We start from the raw sequence: 17925 nt of genomic DNA, 5'->3' as shown, positions 1-17925 counted from the left end.
GCTTGATCCCAGGACCCTGAGACCATGACCTGAGCTGAAGGCAGAGGCTCAGACCACTGAGCCACCCAGGTTCCCCTAGAAGATATGTTTTCAAGTGTTCAATGAGTTTATACTCTGGTTTCTCTTCAGATCACATAAATCTTTCGCCTTTTAAAATGAGTTTTGATACATGTATGTACCAACACCTCACTCGAGATCTAAAGCATTTCCATCACCCTAGAAATTTCCCTCCTTGCTGCTCTTTCCAGTTAATCTTGCCTCTACAGAAGCAATCATTTTGCTATTTCTATCTTTTTTCTTCATAGTTTTTTAAAAAGATTTTATTTATCAGAGCGCACAAGCAGGGGAAGAGGCAGAGGCAGAGGGAGAAGCAGTCTCCCTGCTGAGCAACGAGCCCAAACTTGGGGCTTGATCCCAGGACCCTGGGATCACAACCTGAGCTGAAGGCAGATGTTCAAATGACTGAGCCACCCAGGCATCCCTGTTATTTCTATCTTTATAGATCATATTAATTTTTTGTTATAAATCATATCACTACCATGGTTACAACACTACCGTAAGCCTTTTAGATGGTGTTAATGTATTTTCATTGTTTGTATTTCACCTGTTTTTCTGGATCTCAGATTCTTGGTGTTTTAAGACAAAGTCTGCTTTTAAAAATCTAACTTCTATATACCTCTGCTAGACATCAGACCTCTTCAGAGAAGAATCACATCTTTTTTATTATCTTTTTAGCATTTGTAATATTTAGCATCGGATCTAAGCCAAGGAAATGTGTTCAAGAAATGATTACTAGCTGTTTTTATTTTATTTAATACATTATGGGTGAAAGATATATCCATCAGAAATATCTGTACTATATATCATTATAAGAAAAGAAATTTTATGAATTTTCTAAAATGGGAAAATTTATAAATATATTATTATTAAAAAATAACTTGTTTAGTTCATAGCCTCTTTACTGAACAGAAGCTATGCTAACACAATGGCCATACATTATGATTAGGTACTGTAAGTATCCTGGGCTTGGGAATACTATTGTACTATACTAAACTATTTTAGAAATTCATTTCTAGAATCCTAACCCCTTTTTTTTTTTAAAGATTTTTTTTTTATTTATCTGACAGAGATCACAAGTAGGCAGAGAGGCAAGCAGAGAGAGAGGAGGAAACAGGCTCCCTGCAGAGCAGAGAGCCTGATGTGGGTCTCGATCCCAGGACCCTGGGATCATGACCTGAGCCGAAGGCAGAGGCTTAACCCACTGAGCCACCCAGGTGCCCCTAGAATCCTAACCCTTAATACTCCCATGGCAAGTCACATACATTATTTCAATCCTCAATAGCCTTTGAAAATAGGCAAGGGCAAGTAGTATTCTCAACTTAAACAGTTAAAGAAAAGATACAACAAATAACTGAGTTACACAAAACCCTTTCCAGTGATGCCAGGGTTTTGTGTAAACCTTTGTACATTTCAATATCATAAGCTGCATATACAGAAGGAAAGAGCCAACTTGGTTTTCTTTTTTTGTTTGTTTTTAAGAATTTATTTATTTATTTGACAGAGAGAGATCACAAGTAGGCAGACAGGCAGTCAGAGAGAGAGAGAGAGAGAGGAGAAAGCAGGCTCCCTGCTGAGTAGAGAGCCCGATGTGGGGACCTGAGCCGAAGGCAAAGGCTTAACCCATTGAGCCACCCAGGTGCCCAAAAAGTGCCAACTTGTATTCCAAAAATCAATTTCCGTGTTTCTTCTCTGAAAATTCATAGGTTGCCCATTCCTTCCATCCTCCAGCATAGTGTTGAGCACTGAAAACATATATCAAGGTTAGTGCTGTAAAAATTCCCTTCCGCTTTATAACACAAAGTTGATAGGAACTTTAGAGATGTAGAGATGCCATGACTACTCTAGCCTTTAAACCTACGTGAAAGACTGTTACCTTTGAGTAGGATGAAAATATAGAGGCTTAGTCTCTATCCTATTACTAACACAGTATTAGAAGACATTTTTCAGTCGACCAGTAAAAATATAATACATATGAAACATTGCTATTATACACACTCTTGAATACAATTTTATACTTCATTTATGCACCTGTTAAAGCCCAGAGATACTGCCGTGTCCAAAGCCTTCTTGCTTCTCACTCCGGCTAAACAAGAAAACACCAGACTGTCTGATTTGGATGGTTTTACTTCGTTGTACTTCTCTTTGAAGTCTTTCGGGTTCATCTGTAGAGCTTTACCTACCTCACCCACTGAAAGAAAATGTTAAGAATTTCAATTAAATCTTAGGTACAGTATATTACTGAATATATACTTTTGTGAGGAATTAATTCAAGTCACACATCACTTACATGGAATGTTGACGGACCCGGGAATTTTCCCGTACTCGACAATTTCCCATGGCTCTCTAACATCAATTAACATAATTTTTTTGGAATTCAAGAGGTTTTTAAGTTCCTTATAAGTGACATCTTTAAAAATAGCTGTACAAAAGTTATAGCAGCTTCCCTTTATTGACTTCAAACCTGGAAAGAATAAAATAATTTCGGTACCTTCAAAGTAACATTGCTATTAATATCTGGAAGGCAGGTCAAAGAATTTCCCCCCTGATTCCAGTCAGTTCTTTTACTTCACTGACCTGTATATGTATTTTGTACACAGCCTGACAGAGCCACAGGAAGGTTACCCTCTTGCCCTCCATGCTGAATGGCTGGCCTTGTGCCAGCTCCATATTCTACTCTCTCCAAGCCCTTAATTAGGTGGAACTTATAAATACACATTCAGCATTTGGTACCTGAATCCTGCAAATAACTTGTGAATTTAATCATAATCCAAATTACAATGTTAAGAAAATTTCAATTTCCCCTTGCAAGTGAAGATGTGGGAACCTTACATTTGAAACTACACTTGTAAGTACTTAAAGGTTGTTTCTATCTGTTAAATAATTGGTGGGGCACCTTGGCTGGCTCTGTCAGAAGAGCCTGTGACTCTTGATCTCAGGGCTGTGAGTTCAAGCCCTATGCTGGGTGTAGGGATTACTTAAATAAAAACTTAAATAACTGGTAAAATAATATGGTACTGGGTCATAACCTATAAAATAAATCCATGGGTCCACACTGATATAAGGATATAATTGAATAAATGGGGAGAAGGGATTATTTCAATTGATAAATGTAGAATGAATGATGAAAAGAGAAAATCACCATTAGGTTAACAAGTAATAATTATTTCAGCGAGAGCCATTGACAGAAGCTAGAGTTAGTAGGTGAAATTTTGATTAGAAATAGGATAGTATCTCCCCCAGGAAATACGTACTAATAACAAAAGGAAACACCTGAAAGATACTACTTTAACCAATTATTCAAAGATCACTTCACTAGTAATAAGAAATGTCAACATGTATACTTTGATAGGATGCTCAAAGAAGAGCACATCACTTCCTTAGTATTTTTGCCAAAATACATACCCTGAATCAAGTCAGAAGAAAATCTCAAACTCAACCTACAAAATTACCAATACTCTTAAAAAAGTGTCAAAGTTATGAAAGACAAAAGCTGTGGAACTGTCACAGATTGAAGCAGACTAAGGAGCCATGACGATGTAATAACATAGAATCCTGGATTGAATCTGGGACTATAAAAGACCTCAGTGGGAAAACTGGTGAAATTCAAATAAGGCCTATGGATTAGTTAATAATATTATGTTAGTATTACTTTCCTGATTTCAGTAACTGTACCATCTAAGATGCTTAGGTTAAGGGAAGTTGGGTAAGAATAAAGGGAACTCCATTTTATTTTTCCAACTTTTCTAAAGGTCCAAATTGATTTTTTAAGCATGAAAGAAAACCCCGAAGATTTTTAAAATAAAAATTTAAAAAAATTTAATAATCATATTTCACAACAAAATGACTGCTATAAAGTAAATAATAATGCTCAAAGGTTGTTTAAAATATGAAATATCTGGGGCGCCTGGGTGGCTCAGTGGGTTAAAGTCTCTGCCTTTGGCTCAGGTCATGATCCCAGGGTTCTGGGATCAAGCCCCGCATCGTGCTCTCTGCTCAGCTGGGACCCTGCTTCCTCCTCTCTCTCTGCCTGCCTCTCTGCCTACTTGTGATCTCTGTCTATCAAATAAATAAATAATAAAAAAATCTTTTAAAAAAATGAAGTATCTTATAAAGTGAATTGGTATAAACAGTATAAGCTGGCATAGAAAGTTTTTTTTCTTAATTTTTAATTTAATTTTTTATTTTTTTATAAACATATTTTTATCCCCAGGGGTACAGGTCTATGAATCACCAGGTTTCCACACTTCACAGCACTCACTATAGCACATACCCTCCCCAATGTCCATAATCCCACCCCCTTCTCCCAACCCCCCTCCCCCCAGCAACCCTCAGTTTGAGAAGCAGACACACAACATACCGTAATCTATGAGAATTCAGTATTTGGTAACAATTATATTTCAAAATAATGGGGATATTTTGTTCAACAAATATGCAGGGCAAATAGCCAGCCAATAGGAAGAAAGTATAAGCAGGCTATTGCCTCATTCCTTACATGTAAATAAATATAAATTTCAATCTAAAAACTAGTATCTTAGAAGTACCAATAGAAAACATGAGCAGATAATTTAAACCTTGGGATAAGAAGACCATTCTAAACACGGCAAAATCAGAAGCCATAAAGATTTGACCTCATAAATATGCTAAATTTATATATGGGAAAAGAACAATGAATAACTAGAAGACACGTGGCAGGCAGGAACAAAATATTCATAACACAAAAAAGACAAAACATTAGTATTAATAGAGCTTATATAAATAGGAAAAGGACAAAATTCCCAATAGAAAAATGGCCAAAACAGGAACAGGGAATTGGCCTGAATAATACCAATGATCAATAAAATGTAAAAAGATGCCTTATCTCACTACTTATTAAGGAAATGCAAGATACAAACAAAATTTTTCAAATTTTGCCAGATTTGTAAAAATTAAAAGGGATTGATAACATCAAATATTGGTAAAGGTATGAAGAAATGGGTACTCTTTTACAATGTTGGGAGTGTGTAATGTCATAACCTTTTGAAAGGAAAATTTAGCAGGAATAACACTCTGTGTATATTTTTTACTTCACAATTTCACTTTTAGGAATCTATCTTCCTACAGGAGTATTAACATGAATGCATACAAATGTATATTTGTATAAATATATTCATGGGCAGCATTCTTTGTAGTACTGAAAAATGGTAAGAAGCTGGAAGTCTATCCATAAGGAAATAGTTTTAATGGCATATTATTTAATGTAAGTTATCCAAAATATAGTATTAAATTTATAAAACTAGTTAGCACTAGGTATAAACCAGGGGTTCCCAGACTTTCTTGGTTCATCCTTTAATGTCTTAGTAAATTTTCTGCAGTGTGCATAGGCCAAAAAAACCAAAACAAAACAAAAAACACACACAGAAAAACACTTCATGGTTCTATTTATTAAATAGTTAAGAAAATCCAAAAGTGAGTTTTGAAAAACCGCATTTCCTTTGTAAAACCAAACACTGCGCTATTTTCATTTGTCTTTCTCACTGACAGCAAAAGATGGAAAAATGGACAAATATAGTAGTTAAGAAATTCAGGTTTCCTAGCAATTCCACTCCAAGGTATGTACCCAAAAGATTTGAAAACAGGGACTCAAACTCAGACACCAATGCTCATAGCAGCATTATTCACAATTATTCGCAATAGCTAAAAGATGGAAGCAGCTCAAGTGTTCATTCAACAGATGAATGGATTAACAAAATGTGGCTTATACATACAATGAAATATTATTCCATCATAAAAAGGAATGAAGCTCTAACACATACTGCAGCTTGAAACTAAGACATGGAGAACACGCTAAGTGAAGTAATCCAGACACAAAATGACAAATATTTAATGATTCCACTCATGAAATATCTAGAACAGGTAAATTCATAGAAAGTAGGTTAGAGATTACCAGAAGTTGGAGGGAGGGGTGTTATTGCTCAATGGGTTTGAGTTTCTGTTGGGGGTGATGAAAATTTTTGGAAATACAGTGGTAACGATCCCCACAATGTTGTGAATACAATTAATGCCACTGAATTGTACACTCAGAAATGGCTAACAGACACATGAAAATATGTTCATCATCATTAGCCATCAGAGAGATTCAAATCAAAACCACATTGAGATACCACCTCACACAATTAGAATGGCCAAATTTAACAAGACAGTAAACAATATGTGTTGGAGAGGATGTGGAGAAAGGGGACCCTCTTACACTGTTGGTGGGAAGCAAGTTGGTGCAGCCACTTTGGAAAACAGTGTGGAGATTCCTTAAGAAATTAAAAATAGAGAGGTGCCTGGATGACTCAGCTGTTAAGCATCTGCCTTCGGCTAGAGTCATGATCCCAGGGTCCTGGGTATGAGCCCTGCATCAGGCTCTCTGCTTGGCCGGAGGCCTGCTTCTCCCTCTTCCAATCCCCCTGCTTGTCTTCCCTCTCTCGCTGTCTCTCTCTCTCTGCAATAAATAAATAAAAAGTCTTTAAAAAAAAAGAAATTAAAAATAGAGCTACCCAATGACCCTGCAATTACACTACTGGGTATTTATCCCAAAGATACAGATGTAGTGAAAAGAAGGGCCATCTGTGTGCCCCAATGTTCATAGCAGCAATGGCCACAGTTGCCAAACTGTGGAAAGAGCCAAGATGCCCTTCAACAGACGAACAGATAAAGAAGATATGGTCCATATATACAGTGGAATATTATGCCTCCATCAGAAAGGATGAATACCCAACTTTTGTATCAACATGGATGGGACTGGAAGAGATTATGCTGAGTGAAGTAAGTCAAGCAGAGAAAGTCAAGTATCATACGGTTTCACTTACTTGTGGCGCATAAGGAATAACATGGAGGACACTGGGAGAAGGAGAGAAGTGAGTTGAGGGAAATCGGAGGGGGAGATGAACCATGAGAGACTGTGGACTCTGAGAAACAAACAGGGTTTTGGAGGGGAGGAGGAGTAGGAGGAGAGGTGAGTCTGGTGGTGGGTATTAAGGAGGGCACGTATTGCATGGAGCACTGGGTGTGGTGCCTAAACAATGAATCTTGGATCAATGAAAAAAATTAAATTAAATTAAAAAATTTTATAAAAAATGGCTAAAATGGCAAACTTTATATTTATTTAATATTTAATATTATATAGAATATATATAATATATAATATAAATATATATTTAAAATATATTTCCATATATTTTATCAAAGCAAATACAGTAAAAAAATAAAAATACAGATTTCCCCATCCTCTTCAGATTTTGAATAGTTGGCTCATGTAATCTATAAGATTCTATCTTAAAATGCCTGGGATAAAACTATTTCTCACTCAACTTTTTTGTGAATTCCCGGAATGCAACAAGTCAGCCAGCTGACTTGATACAGTTCCTCGTTGTTAGGAATTGGAAAACTACGGTAATTTAAAAAATGGTTAAACTCAAGTCTGTGGTACTTCACCACAGGGAAACAAATATCATCTCGGCATGTAACTTGTGTAACCGAATCAAAGATAGTTATGTTTTTCTTAGATATTAGAGCCAAACTGACATTCAGTTTTCTCTATGCTTCCTGTTGGGGTGTGTGTGTATGTAGGGGGCAATGGAGAGCACGTGTACAGTCAATGAGGACTAGATTTCCTAGCTTTCTATGGCACAAATATTCTCTTAACGAGTCTCTGCCCCCCCAAGCCTCTCATGGTGTGAGCCTCAAGTCCATACTAACTCTTGAGTGAAAGCTATAGTGTATTTTTGGGGCACCTGGGTGGCTCAGTAGGTTAAGCCTCTGCCTTTGGCTCAGGTCATGATCTCAGGGTCCGGGGATCGAGCCCCACGTCGGGCCCTCTGTCTGTCAAAAAAATTAAAAATTTAAAAAAAAAAAGCTATAGTGTATTTTTTGTACAAGGCCTCTACTTGTAAATCAACCACTTCATCTATTGCGTGATCAAAGAAACAGCGATCAGTTCCTACACTGAAGGAAAACTGGCTCTTTGGGATTTATTGCGATGATGTGTGATTCTCTTGAGGGATTCTCAAGAGTAACACAGGCTATATGTGATTTTCACATTTTTGAGGCTCGTTTTTGAATAAACTCCAGTTTGGCTTTTCCACACTGGTCAATCTAGCCTTGCCTGGATGTTCCCTACAGCCTACGTTATAAGACACAGTCTGAACTCCTTAGCATGTTCTTTCATGTCCTTTAATCTTCTTTACCAGCATAATTTACCAGACCTTCTCCTCCTCCCCATTCCTCCTCTGCATCAAGAACCCTACCCTCCAGCTACATCAAAAGTAGACATGTGCCCCAACTACCTTTTTATAATGGAAAGAGCAGGGATTTTAGAGACTAATAAACCAGTTCAAATCCTCCCTTGTCCACTTAGCTCTGTAGTCCTGGGAAGATTACTTAAATTCTCCAGGACTTTGTTTCTTATTTTTAAAACAGTAATAATATTACTTAACCTTTCTGAGTTATTGTGAGGTTTAAGCAATCTCTATGGTGCAATCTTCAAATACATGTTTTCACCTTCCTTCATGATATATGCACACGGTTCTTTCTGAAGGGTTCTTTTCTTCCTTCCTCATCTCTACCTGGCACACTTTTACTCTCCTTGAAGACTCTGTTGAATACCACTTGTCACCAACCCAACAGTTCCACTTCTAAGTATCTATTCTAGTAAGTTACTTGTAGAGATACACAAAGAGCTGTGTACAGTAACTATTGAAGAAGTTTTCAGAACGGCAAAAAAATGGAAACCAAAATGTCCATCAAGAGGGGACTGGTTAGGGGCGCCTGGGTGGCTCAGTGGTTAAGCCACCGCCTTCGGCTCAGGTCATGATCTCGGGGTCCTGGGATCGAGCCCCGCATCGGGCTCTCTGCTCAGCAGGGAGCCTGCTTCCTCCTCTCTCTCTGCCTGCCTCTCTGCCTACTTGTGATCTTTGTCAGTCAAATAAATAAATAAAATCTTTAAAAAAAAAAAAGAGGGGACTGGTTAAATAAACTGTGGTAATCCATACTATGGACTATATGCAGTAGTTAAAAGAGTTATATGTACTGCCATGGAAAGTTTCTGAATACCTAAGTGAGAAAAGAATTCAGAAAAGTATGCACGATAGATCACATTGTATGACAAGAAGTAACTAATGTCAATGAGAATGTGGAGAAAAGGGAACCCTCATGCACTACTGGGAATGTGAATTGGTGCAGCCACTGTGGAAAACATATGGAAGTTCCTCAAAAAATTAAGAATAGAACTACCATATGATCCAGCAATTCCATTCCTGGTATTTATCTGAGCAAAATGAAGATGCTACCTTCAAAAGATATATGCACCACTGTGTTTCCTGCAGCATTATGTGTAACAGCCAAGATATAGAAACAGCCTAAGTGTCCATTGATGGATAAATGGATAAAGAAATTGTGGTACATGGAGCGCCTAGGTGGCTCAGTGGGTTAAAGCCTCTGCTTTCGGCTCAGGACATGATCCTGGGGTCCTGGGATCGAGCCCCATATCGGGCTCTCTGCTCGGTAGGGAGCCTGCTTCTTTCTCTCTCTCTGCTTGCATCTCTGCCTACTTGTGATCTCTGTCTGTCAAATAAATAAATAAAATCTTAAAAAAAAAATAAAGAAATTGTGGTACATACACACACACACACACACACACACACACAAATATTCAGCCATAAAAAAGAATGAACTCTTGGCATTTGAGACATGAACCTTGAGGGCATTACCCTAAGTCAGATCAAGAAAGATAAATACCGTGTGATCTCATATGTGGAACCAAAAGCAAACAAGCAAAAAAATAAACAAACCCTCCAAATCCAAGTTCACAGATACAGAGAACAGACTGGTGGTTGCCAGAGGCAGGGAGGGGTGGGGCAGGAGAAATGGGTGAAAGCAAAAAAGATAAAAAATTTAAAATATGTACTTTTTTGGGGCGCCTGGGTGGCTCAGTGGGTTAAGCTGCTGCCTTCGGCTCAGGTCATGATCTCAGGATCAAGTCCTGCATCGGGCTCTCTGCTCAGCAGGGAGCCTGCTTCCCTCTCTCTCTCTCTGCCTGCCTCTCCATCTACTTGTGATCTCTGTCAAATAAATAAATAAAATCTTAAAAAAAAAAGTTTAAAAAAATAAAATATGTACTTTTTTAAATTAAAAAAATAAGAATTCTCATCTTCATAGGGAGACAGAATGTAGGCCTCTTGGGGGAGAGTAAATGATTTTTAGGAAAGATGAACGGGCTCTTAGAAGAATAAATGGGAGGTATGCCAGTTTGTGACAAAGATTGGGTGTGGTGTTGAGTTCTAGTCTTCTTTCCTGTGATGAGTCAATCATCCTTGGTTGGTGAAACTCTTGGGGAGGGGATTTATGAAATTGAGTTCCTTTTGGAGGACTGTCTTAAGGCAGGTAAGAGGAGTTCAGAGAAATCCTCTCTCCATATTTGCTGTTTTTCAAATGCCTATAGCTTAAAAAAAAAAAAATCAACCTACCAACCCAAATTTCAGTGTGAGATAAAATGATGACCTAAATTTATTTATTTATTTATTTATTTATTTATTTATTTATTTGACAGAGATCACAAGTAAGCAGAGAGGCAGGCAGAGAGAGGGGAAAGCAGGCTCCCTGCTGAGCAGAGAGCCCGATGCAGGACTCCAATCAGGACCCTGAGATCATGACCTGAGCTGAAGGCAGAGGCTTAACCCACTGAGCCACTCAGGTGCCCCTGACCTAAAAATATTTAAAATCGCATCAAATTAGACTATGCAAATTGAAGATCCAGTATAATTCAGAATGGTCTGATACATACTGCATATACATGTTTAGAAGCTTGCTTTTCTAAAATTGTCAGGTCTGTTTAGTAAGAAGAAACTTGTAGGAAGAAGCTTTTTTTTTTTCAAACAGAAAACTTAAGGAATTTAGGATTACTTCTAGAGGCGCCTGGGTCACTCAGTCATTAAGCATCTGCCTTCAGCTCAGGTCAATGTCCCAGAGTCCTGGCATGGAGCTGCTCATGGAGACCCTCATGGAGTCCTCCGCTCTGTGGGAAGCCTGTTCTCCTTCTCCCACAACCCCCTGCTTGTATTCCCTCTTTCTCTGTGAAATAAATAAAATGTTGTTTTTTTTTTAAAGAAATTTAGCATTATCATGATATATCTCTAAGTTCTAGATTCAATTATTCTTTGAAAAAATTTTTTAAAATTTTATTTATTGATGTAATATCTACACCCAGTGTGGGGCTTAAACCCATGGCCCCAAGATAAAGAGTTGCATGCAAGTTCTTCCAAGTGAGCCAGCTGGCACCCCTATTTTTTGAATTATTTAATTTCAATTAGCCTAATGCAATTTAATTATTATATGTTTAAAGAAACTATATATAGAAGTCATACACATGATTTGGGTTCTGAATGTATTTTTTCATAAATTTAGCTTCTTTTCTATATTATAATATAGTATAGTTTTGTATTATATGTTCTGATTTAAAATACTGAGCTAGGGGTGCCTGGGTGGCTCAGTGGTTTAAGCCTCTGCCTTCAGCTCAGGTCATGATCTCAGGGTCCTGGGATCGAGCCCCACATCGGGCTCTCTGCTCAGCGGGGAGCCTGCTTCCCTCTCTCTCTCTGCCTGCCTCTCTGCCTACTTGTGATCTCTCTCTATCAAATAAATAAATAAAAATATTAAAAAAAATAAAAAATAAAATACTGAGCTAAATTTCACTTAGAGGGGCACCTTGGTGGCTCAGTCTGTTAAGCGTCTGCCTTCAGCTCAAGTCATGATACTAGGGTCCTGAGATCGAGCCCCACACTGGGCTCCCTGCTCAGTGGGGAGCCTGCTTCTCCCTCTCCCTCTGTCCTACTCCCTGTTTGTGTGCTTGCTCTCTCTCTCAAATAAATACAAATCTTAAAAAAAAATTTTCCACTTAGAAATAGCGTACCATCACTTCCTACCAATTCAGTTTGGTATTCTTTTTATAATTTCAAACAAAATTTTGATGGGAAAAATGTAACTATTTGAAACATAAAAGTTTTTGCTTAATGATAACAACCATAATGATAGCAACTCACTCTTGCCACAACTATAAAATAAATTCTCTGGTTCATCTGTAATCCTCTTTTGGATGCTGACACCTTAGAAATCCCACATTAGTATCTGTTGAATACCAAAAATTATTTCTAGGGATACCTGGGTGGCTCAGTCGGTTAAGCTGCTGCCTTCGGCCCAGGTCATGATCTCAGGATCCTGGGATCAAGCCCTGCATCATGCTCCTTGCTCAGTGGGGAGCCTGCTTTACCCTATTCTCCCCACTTGTGCTCTTTCTCACAAATAAATAAATATAATCTTAAAAAAAAGAAAATTATTTCTAGAGACCATATAACAGTGAATATAAACAACCCACAACCAAGAAAGAATACATTAGAAATAATGATTGTTACTCCAGAGAGAAAATATTAGTAAGAACATTTGGTGTGCTTCCTTATCGAACGTGTATTTGAGTTTGGTGTGAACATTTTATGACTTCCAATGTAATCACTTCAATAAATATTTTGACTTTTTGAGAACCACTTGCAGCAAAATTTGAAAAGCAAGTGAACAACCATCCTATGGGATATAAAGATTATTTTAGGGACTCTAGGGAGTAAAAGATTAAAGGGAATCTAAAGATTCTAGGGAATAAAAGATTAAAAATGGAAATTTTAGATACGGCAATGCATTTATCAGATGAAGCGGTGAATTTAATATGAAAGGGGAATCCATATACTATCTTTGAGCTTCTCAAAGTTACTTGTCTTCTCAACCTCCATTACTACTCACTCACAGTATTTTCCCTTAAATAGCCGCTCGAGTCGCCACGTCCTCTGACTGTCACCTTCCCCAACCTCCCTCCTTTTTTAAAGCATCTTCTACTGCTGCCAACTGATTCATATTGACAAAGCACTTCCGTGTTTTCTGTTGTTCTTTGTAGGACTAGGATTAAGTAAAGGCCTTTACACAACCTGACTATTACCCCAAAATCTACTTAGAACCTTAGAGAGGTCAGAACTCAGGGGAGAGACAGGACAGGATGTGGTAGATGAAAGTTGACTCACTTCAGGTCACCACAAAGGTGTGTGAGTACAGCTCAGTGTACATGACTTAGTAGGTCAGGTTTGGGATCCTGCTTCAGCCCTGCATAAGTCTAAACAGAAGCAAAGAGGAAGGTGAGAATAAAACTAGTAGAATAAAACCGGAGGGGATACTTTCAGAGAATAAAGGTAGACGGCAAGTTTTTGTCCTAGTGGAAATGTAGGAGACAAAGGACATTTTCAGTGTTATGGGGAGGGGCCACTGTTTCAGTAACAAGCACTCATGTTAGCAGCCTCAAGTCATTAAGAAGACAAGACTTGACAGTATTCTCTTTGGAAAGTCTAGGCTGAAAGATTAGAAACCCACCCTGGCGATTGGAAGCAATGTAAATATTCATACAGGGAATAGTTAAATTAATTATGAAGCATAGCATGCAGCATTTACAAGCATTTACCTACATTTATTGACTTGGAGAGATGTCCATATTGCTAAATGAAAAAGCTCTCCCTTTAAGATCGATACACACATAAGATACAATACTTATGTTTTATAAATGTCCAGAAGAACACCTGGAAGTAAACAAGAAACTATTTCTGGGGAGTGGGATTGCAGGGACAGGAATTCTGAGGCATAAATTAAAAAACACCAACACCTACATATTATATATGTAGTATTTTTAAGTGTACATTTATCTAGACTCATAGAAAAGTGTTCAGAAGGATGTATACTCAACCACATTTGGCGAGGAGGGTGGAATATGGGAGCGTGTATAGAGGGAACTGTCAGCTGTTCTTTATTGTCTGTTGGAATATAATGGGAATATAATAATGTATCACTAGCAGAATTTTTTCTTTAAAGATTTTAAGTCATCTCTACGCCCCACCTGGGGCTCCAGCATAACAGCTCTGAGATCAAGGGTTGCATGCTCCACCAATGAGCCAGCCAGGCACCCCACTAGTAAAATTTTTTTAATGAAAAGGCACCTTTTCTCTAACACTTTCTCCAACTCGGATAGAATACTTGCTTTTTCCATTGCAGTCTCCTGGGGCTCTGTGTGTGGTCATTGTTTACCTGTGTCTGTCTCTCCCTAAAATGGTGACGTGAACTGCAGAGGCTGTATCCCCAGCAGGAGGTCTGCATTTCTAGGCGCTCAATAAACAACATATTTGCATCGAAAAAGCACATTTTAAACTACAGAGGATGCACCAAGAGTGCAAGTGGAGTAAGTGGTTGGGAGAGTTGGGGACACAGTGTCATTCCACGGTCTCTGCAGCTGCATCCACAAATAAAAATTGTGGTAACGGAGAGACCAGGTAAAGTAGAACGAAGGGACTGGAAGCATGCTCTGAGTCATGCACGCAACGCCTCCACGAACAACCTTCGTTTCTCCGGCCGGTTTTGCCGTCCGTAAAATTAGCAGTGGTACTTTAATAGCTCTAAGTGTTACAGTTCTAGGTGACTTGCCACGGAGCTCTGAGCGCGGCTCCCCAGTGGGTCACAGGTGTAACTCGCAAAGCTGGGCTCATCCTCAGTCTCCAGCAGAAACTGGCCCTGTTGCTCGCTCGTCTAGTCGCCAACTGACCTTCACTGCCCAGTCCCGCACCAGTATCTTCCTAAAAGCCTCTCCTACGCGAGCTCCCTGGAGCAACGCTGACCTCTCTCCCTGCGTCCCCCGAGCACCCCCAGACCCAAGTAGCCCGGAATCGGAAAGAACGAGAACGGAATGTAGGTGCTATATCTTCCCAGGAGCCAAGAGTAATTGGACTGATTTTTAACTGGAAGCCGCAAGCAGCGAGCACCCCCACCAATGCCATTCCTTCCCCGAGCCCGAGGTTAGACGCTCTCTCTTTACCCAGGGACCACCGAGCTCACCCCAGAGAGCAGCCTCCGCGGACGCCAGGATCGGCCGGCGCGCGCTCCGGAACAGCGGCAGCGGCAGCACCATGGCCCGCTTGCGCCCACCGGGCCCCAGACTTCCTCCTCTGGCTCCTCCTCCTTCTTCTTCTCCGCGGCACCGCCCTCCCCCCGCCCCCGCCCCCCGCCCCGCGCCGAGCTCTTGAGCGCCCCCGGGACGAGTGCTGGCCGAAGCGGGGAGTTATCGCCGAGGGAACCGTTCCCTACTCTGGAACTTTAAATTGGAAAGTAACTCGAGAGTTGGGGCGCGCCTGGGTGGCTCAGTGGGTTCGGTGTCTGCTTTTGGCTCCGGTCATGGTCATGATCCCAGCGTCCTGGGAGGGAGCCCTCACTGGGGCTCCGGGCTCCGCGGGGAGCCTACTTCTGCCTCTCTCTCTGCTTGTGAGCCCTCCCCCTGTCAAGGAAATAAATCAAATCTTTAAAAAAGAAGCAGAGTTGAGCTTGCTTTTTTTGTTTTGGATTATTATTTTTTAAGGAGAGACGAAGCTTAAAAGTGGAAATTAGAAAATATACCAAAGATGAAACTAAAAGATTTTTTTAAAAAGATGTTATTTATTTATTTTTGAGAGAGAGAAAATGAGCCGGGGGAGGGGGGGCAGGCTAGGGGTAGAGGGAGAAGCGTGCTCCCCATGGAGCTGAGAGGCCCTAGCCCTGCTCATTTTGGGACCCTGAGGGGAAGGCAGATGCTTAACCGACTGAGCCATCCAGGCGTCGAAATTTAAATATTTAAAGTAAACAAATTTTTCCAACTTACTTTATAATAGGATTCTTATAGATTAATTTAAAGGGAATTACATGGACGCTTTTCTAAGAACTGCTCTTAACTCCAATAGCTGGTTCAACTAATGTCAGTATTAAGATAATCTCATGCGATCATCTTTCCCCCACAACTCTGATACTTGACTACAATTGACCACAGCTTGCCGGAGTTAGATCCAACTATTTTATAAAATGCCTTAGTTTGCAATTGCTACTGTAACAAATTACCACAAATTTACTGGCTTCAAACAATATAAATGTATTATGTACAGTTCTGTAGGTGTCAGCAAGCCTGTGTTCCTTCTGAAGGCTCTAGGCAGAATGTCTTTTATTGCCTTTTTCATCTGCTAGAGGCTGCTGGCATTCCTTGGCCAGTGGTCCCCTTCCCCATTTTCAAAGCCAGCAACTAGCATCTTCAAATCTCTAACTCTGACCTCTGCTTCTGTTGTTGCATCCCTTACTCTTCGTCTGACCCTCCTGCCTCCCTTTTTTAAAGACCTTTGTAATAATATCTTGGGCTACTTGGGTGATCCAGGATAATTTCCCTATCTCAAGATCCTTAATTTAATCATATCCGCAATGTCCTTTTGCCATGTAATGTAACATGATCACACGTTCCAGGAATTAGAATACCTTGGGGGTGGGGAGTGTTGTTCAGCTTACCACATAAAGTTTATTATTGGGACGCCTGGGTGGCTCAGTGGGTTGAGGCTCTGCCTTCGTCTCCCGTCGTGGTCTTGGAGTCCTGGGATCCAGCCCAGCATCACATGGGGATCTCTGCTCAACAGAGAGCCTGCTTCCTCCTCTCTCTCTGCCTGCCTCTCTGCCTACTTGTGATCTCTGTCAAATGAATAAATAAAATCTTTTTAAAAAAACGTTTATTATTACTGTGGTTCATTTCCTTATTTTAAATTTATTCTCAATTTGGTCCCCCAAATTGAGAATAAATTTAAAAATTGAAAGCTGTATTTAACTGCAAATTAATTTACAATGGAAATTTTAAAAAATTAACTTCTAAATGATATTATTATTTTTTAAGATTTTATTTATTTATTTGACACAGAGAGAGAGAGAGATCACAAGTAGGCAGAGAGGCAGGCAGAGAGAGGGGGAAGCCGGCTCACCGCCGAGCAGAGAGCCCAATGCGGGGCTCGATCCCAGGACCCTGTGACCATGACCCGAGCCGAAGGCAGAGGCTTAACCCACTGAGCCACCTAGGCACCTCCTAAATGATATTATTAAAGTATGTGTCCAAGGAATAATTTCATTAAGCAGTCTAAAATTATTCTGTTTTCAATAATTAAATAATTAATAGCACCACTTCAGATTTCTATGCCAGTGCCATCACTTACCATTATGTCTCTCCAAATTATTTGGAGTTTTGCTATAGTTTCTATATGATCTATGTTGTGGATTAACTTTGAATTAAAATGTCATCAAATTCATGGACTTCCCATGGCATCCCAAAGCTGTCTTGAATACATCAAAACAACAGATAGTCTGAACACAGATATGGAAACAATGAAACAAAGTGCTTGACCTCAATAACTCACATTCAATTTGATTTATACTTTTGCAACAGCACATATCATGAAACAATTTTTTTTCCAATGTTCATGACTAAGTATTTGAGATATATTTTTCTGCAGGATTTTTTCTCTCAAAAGGTGAATAGCTCCTCCCTTACCTAGCACAGTGCCAGACTTGGTTTATTTAAGAGTTCTCATAACAAAAATTCTTGTCAAGAAAGAGCCTTGATTATTGTTCTTTGGACAGGTGTCCAAGTTCTTCTTTCAGAGAAGAGTCAGGAAGGCTTAAAGTGTGATAAAGGGAGAAAAAATAGTTTAACTTTTCTGGGAAAGGTCTACCAGTGTTGAGTTAATATGCACCATTAATTCTCCAACAACTCCTTTTATTTCTTGGCATAATGAAAGTGAAAGGCAACTTGAAAGGAGGAGATTTTCCCCATTTCTTTCTAAGTCACATCAAGCCTCCAGATATTTGACAAATCAAATGAAGATTAGGAAATATTTTTCCTGCAGCTTTTTTTTTTAATGTGTTTCTATCAAAACTTAAAATAACTATCTGTTGACTCAGCATTTCCATTGCTGTCTACTAATGATTATTTGCACA

The 17925-nt window shown here is 39.4% G+C and overlaps 1 protein-coding gene across 1 annotated transcript; it reads right to left on the bottom strand.

Annotated features, from left to right (window-relative positions):
• Positions 1-1570: 1570 nt before the first annotated feature.
• On the bottom strand, positions 1571-15137 carry TSTD3 (thiosulfate sulfurtransferase like domain containing 3). Its single transcript, XM_004767087.3, has 4 exons — positions 14992-15137; positions 2348-2521; positions 2089-2248; positions 1571-1802 (listed from the first exon to the last, which is right to left on the bottom strand). The coding sequence occupies exons 1-4, from the start codon at positions 15062-15064 to the stop codon at positions 1730-1732; spliced, it is 480 nt and encodes a 159-aa protein (XP_004767144.1). The 5' UTR covers positions 15065-15137; the 3' UTR covers positions 1571-1729.
• Positions 15138-17925: the final 2788 nt, after the last annotated feature.

This window comes from Mustela putorius, unplaced genomic scaffold, assembly GCF_011764305.1.
Source record: "Mustela putorius furo isolate JIRA1106 unplaced genomic scaffold, ASM1176430v1.1 tig00000759_pilon_pilon_pilon, whole genome shotgun sequence".
Classification (NCBI taxonomy): Eukaryota; Metazoa; Chordata; class Mammalia; order Carnivora; family Mustelidae; genus Mustela; species Mustela putorius.
The sequence above is the reverse complement of the archived record's forward strand: the minus strand, read 5'-3'. Positions and strand labels throughout refer to the sequence as shown.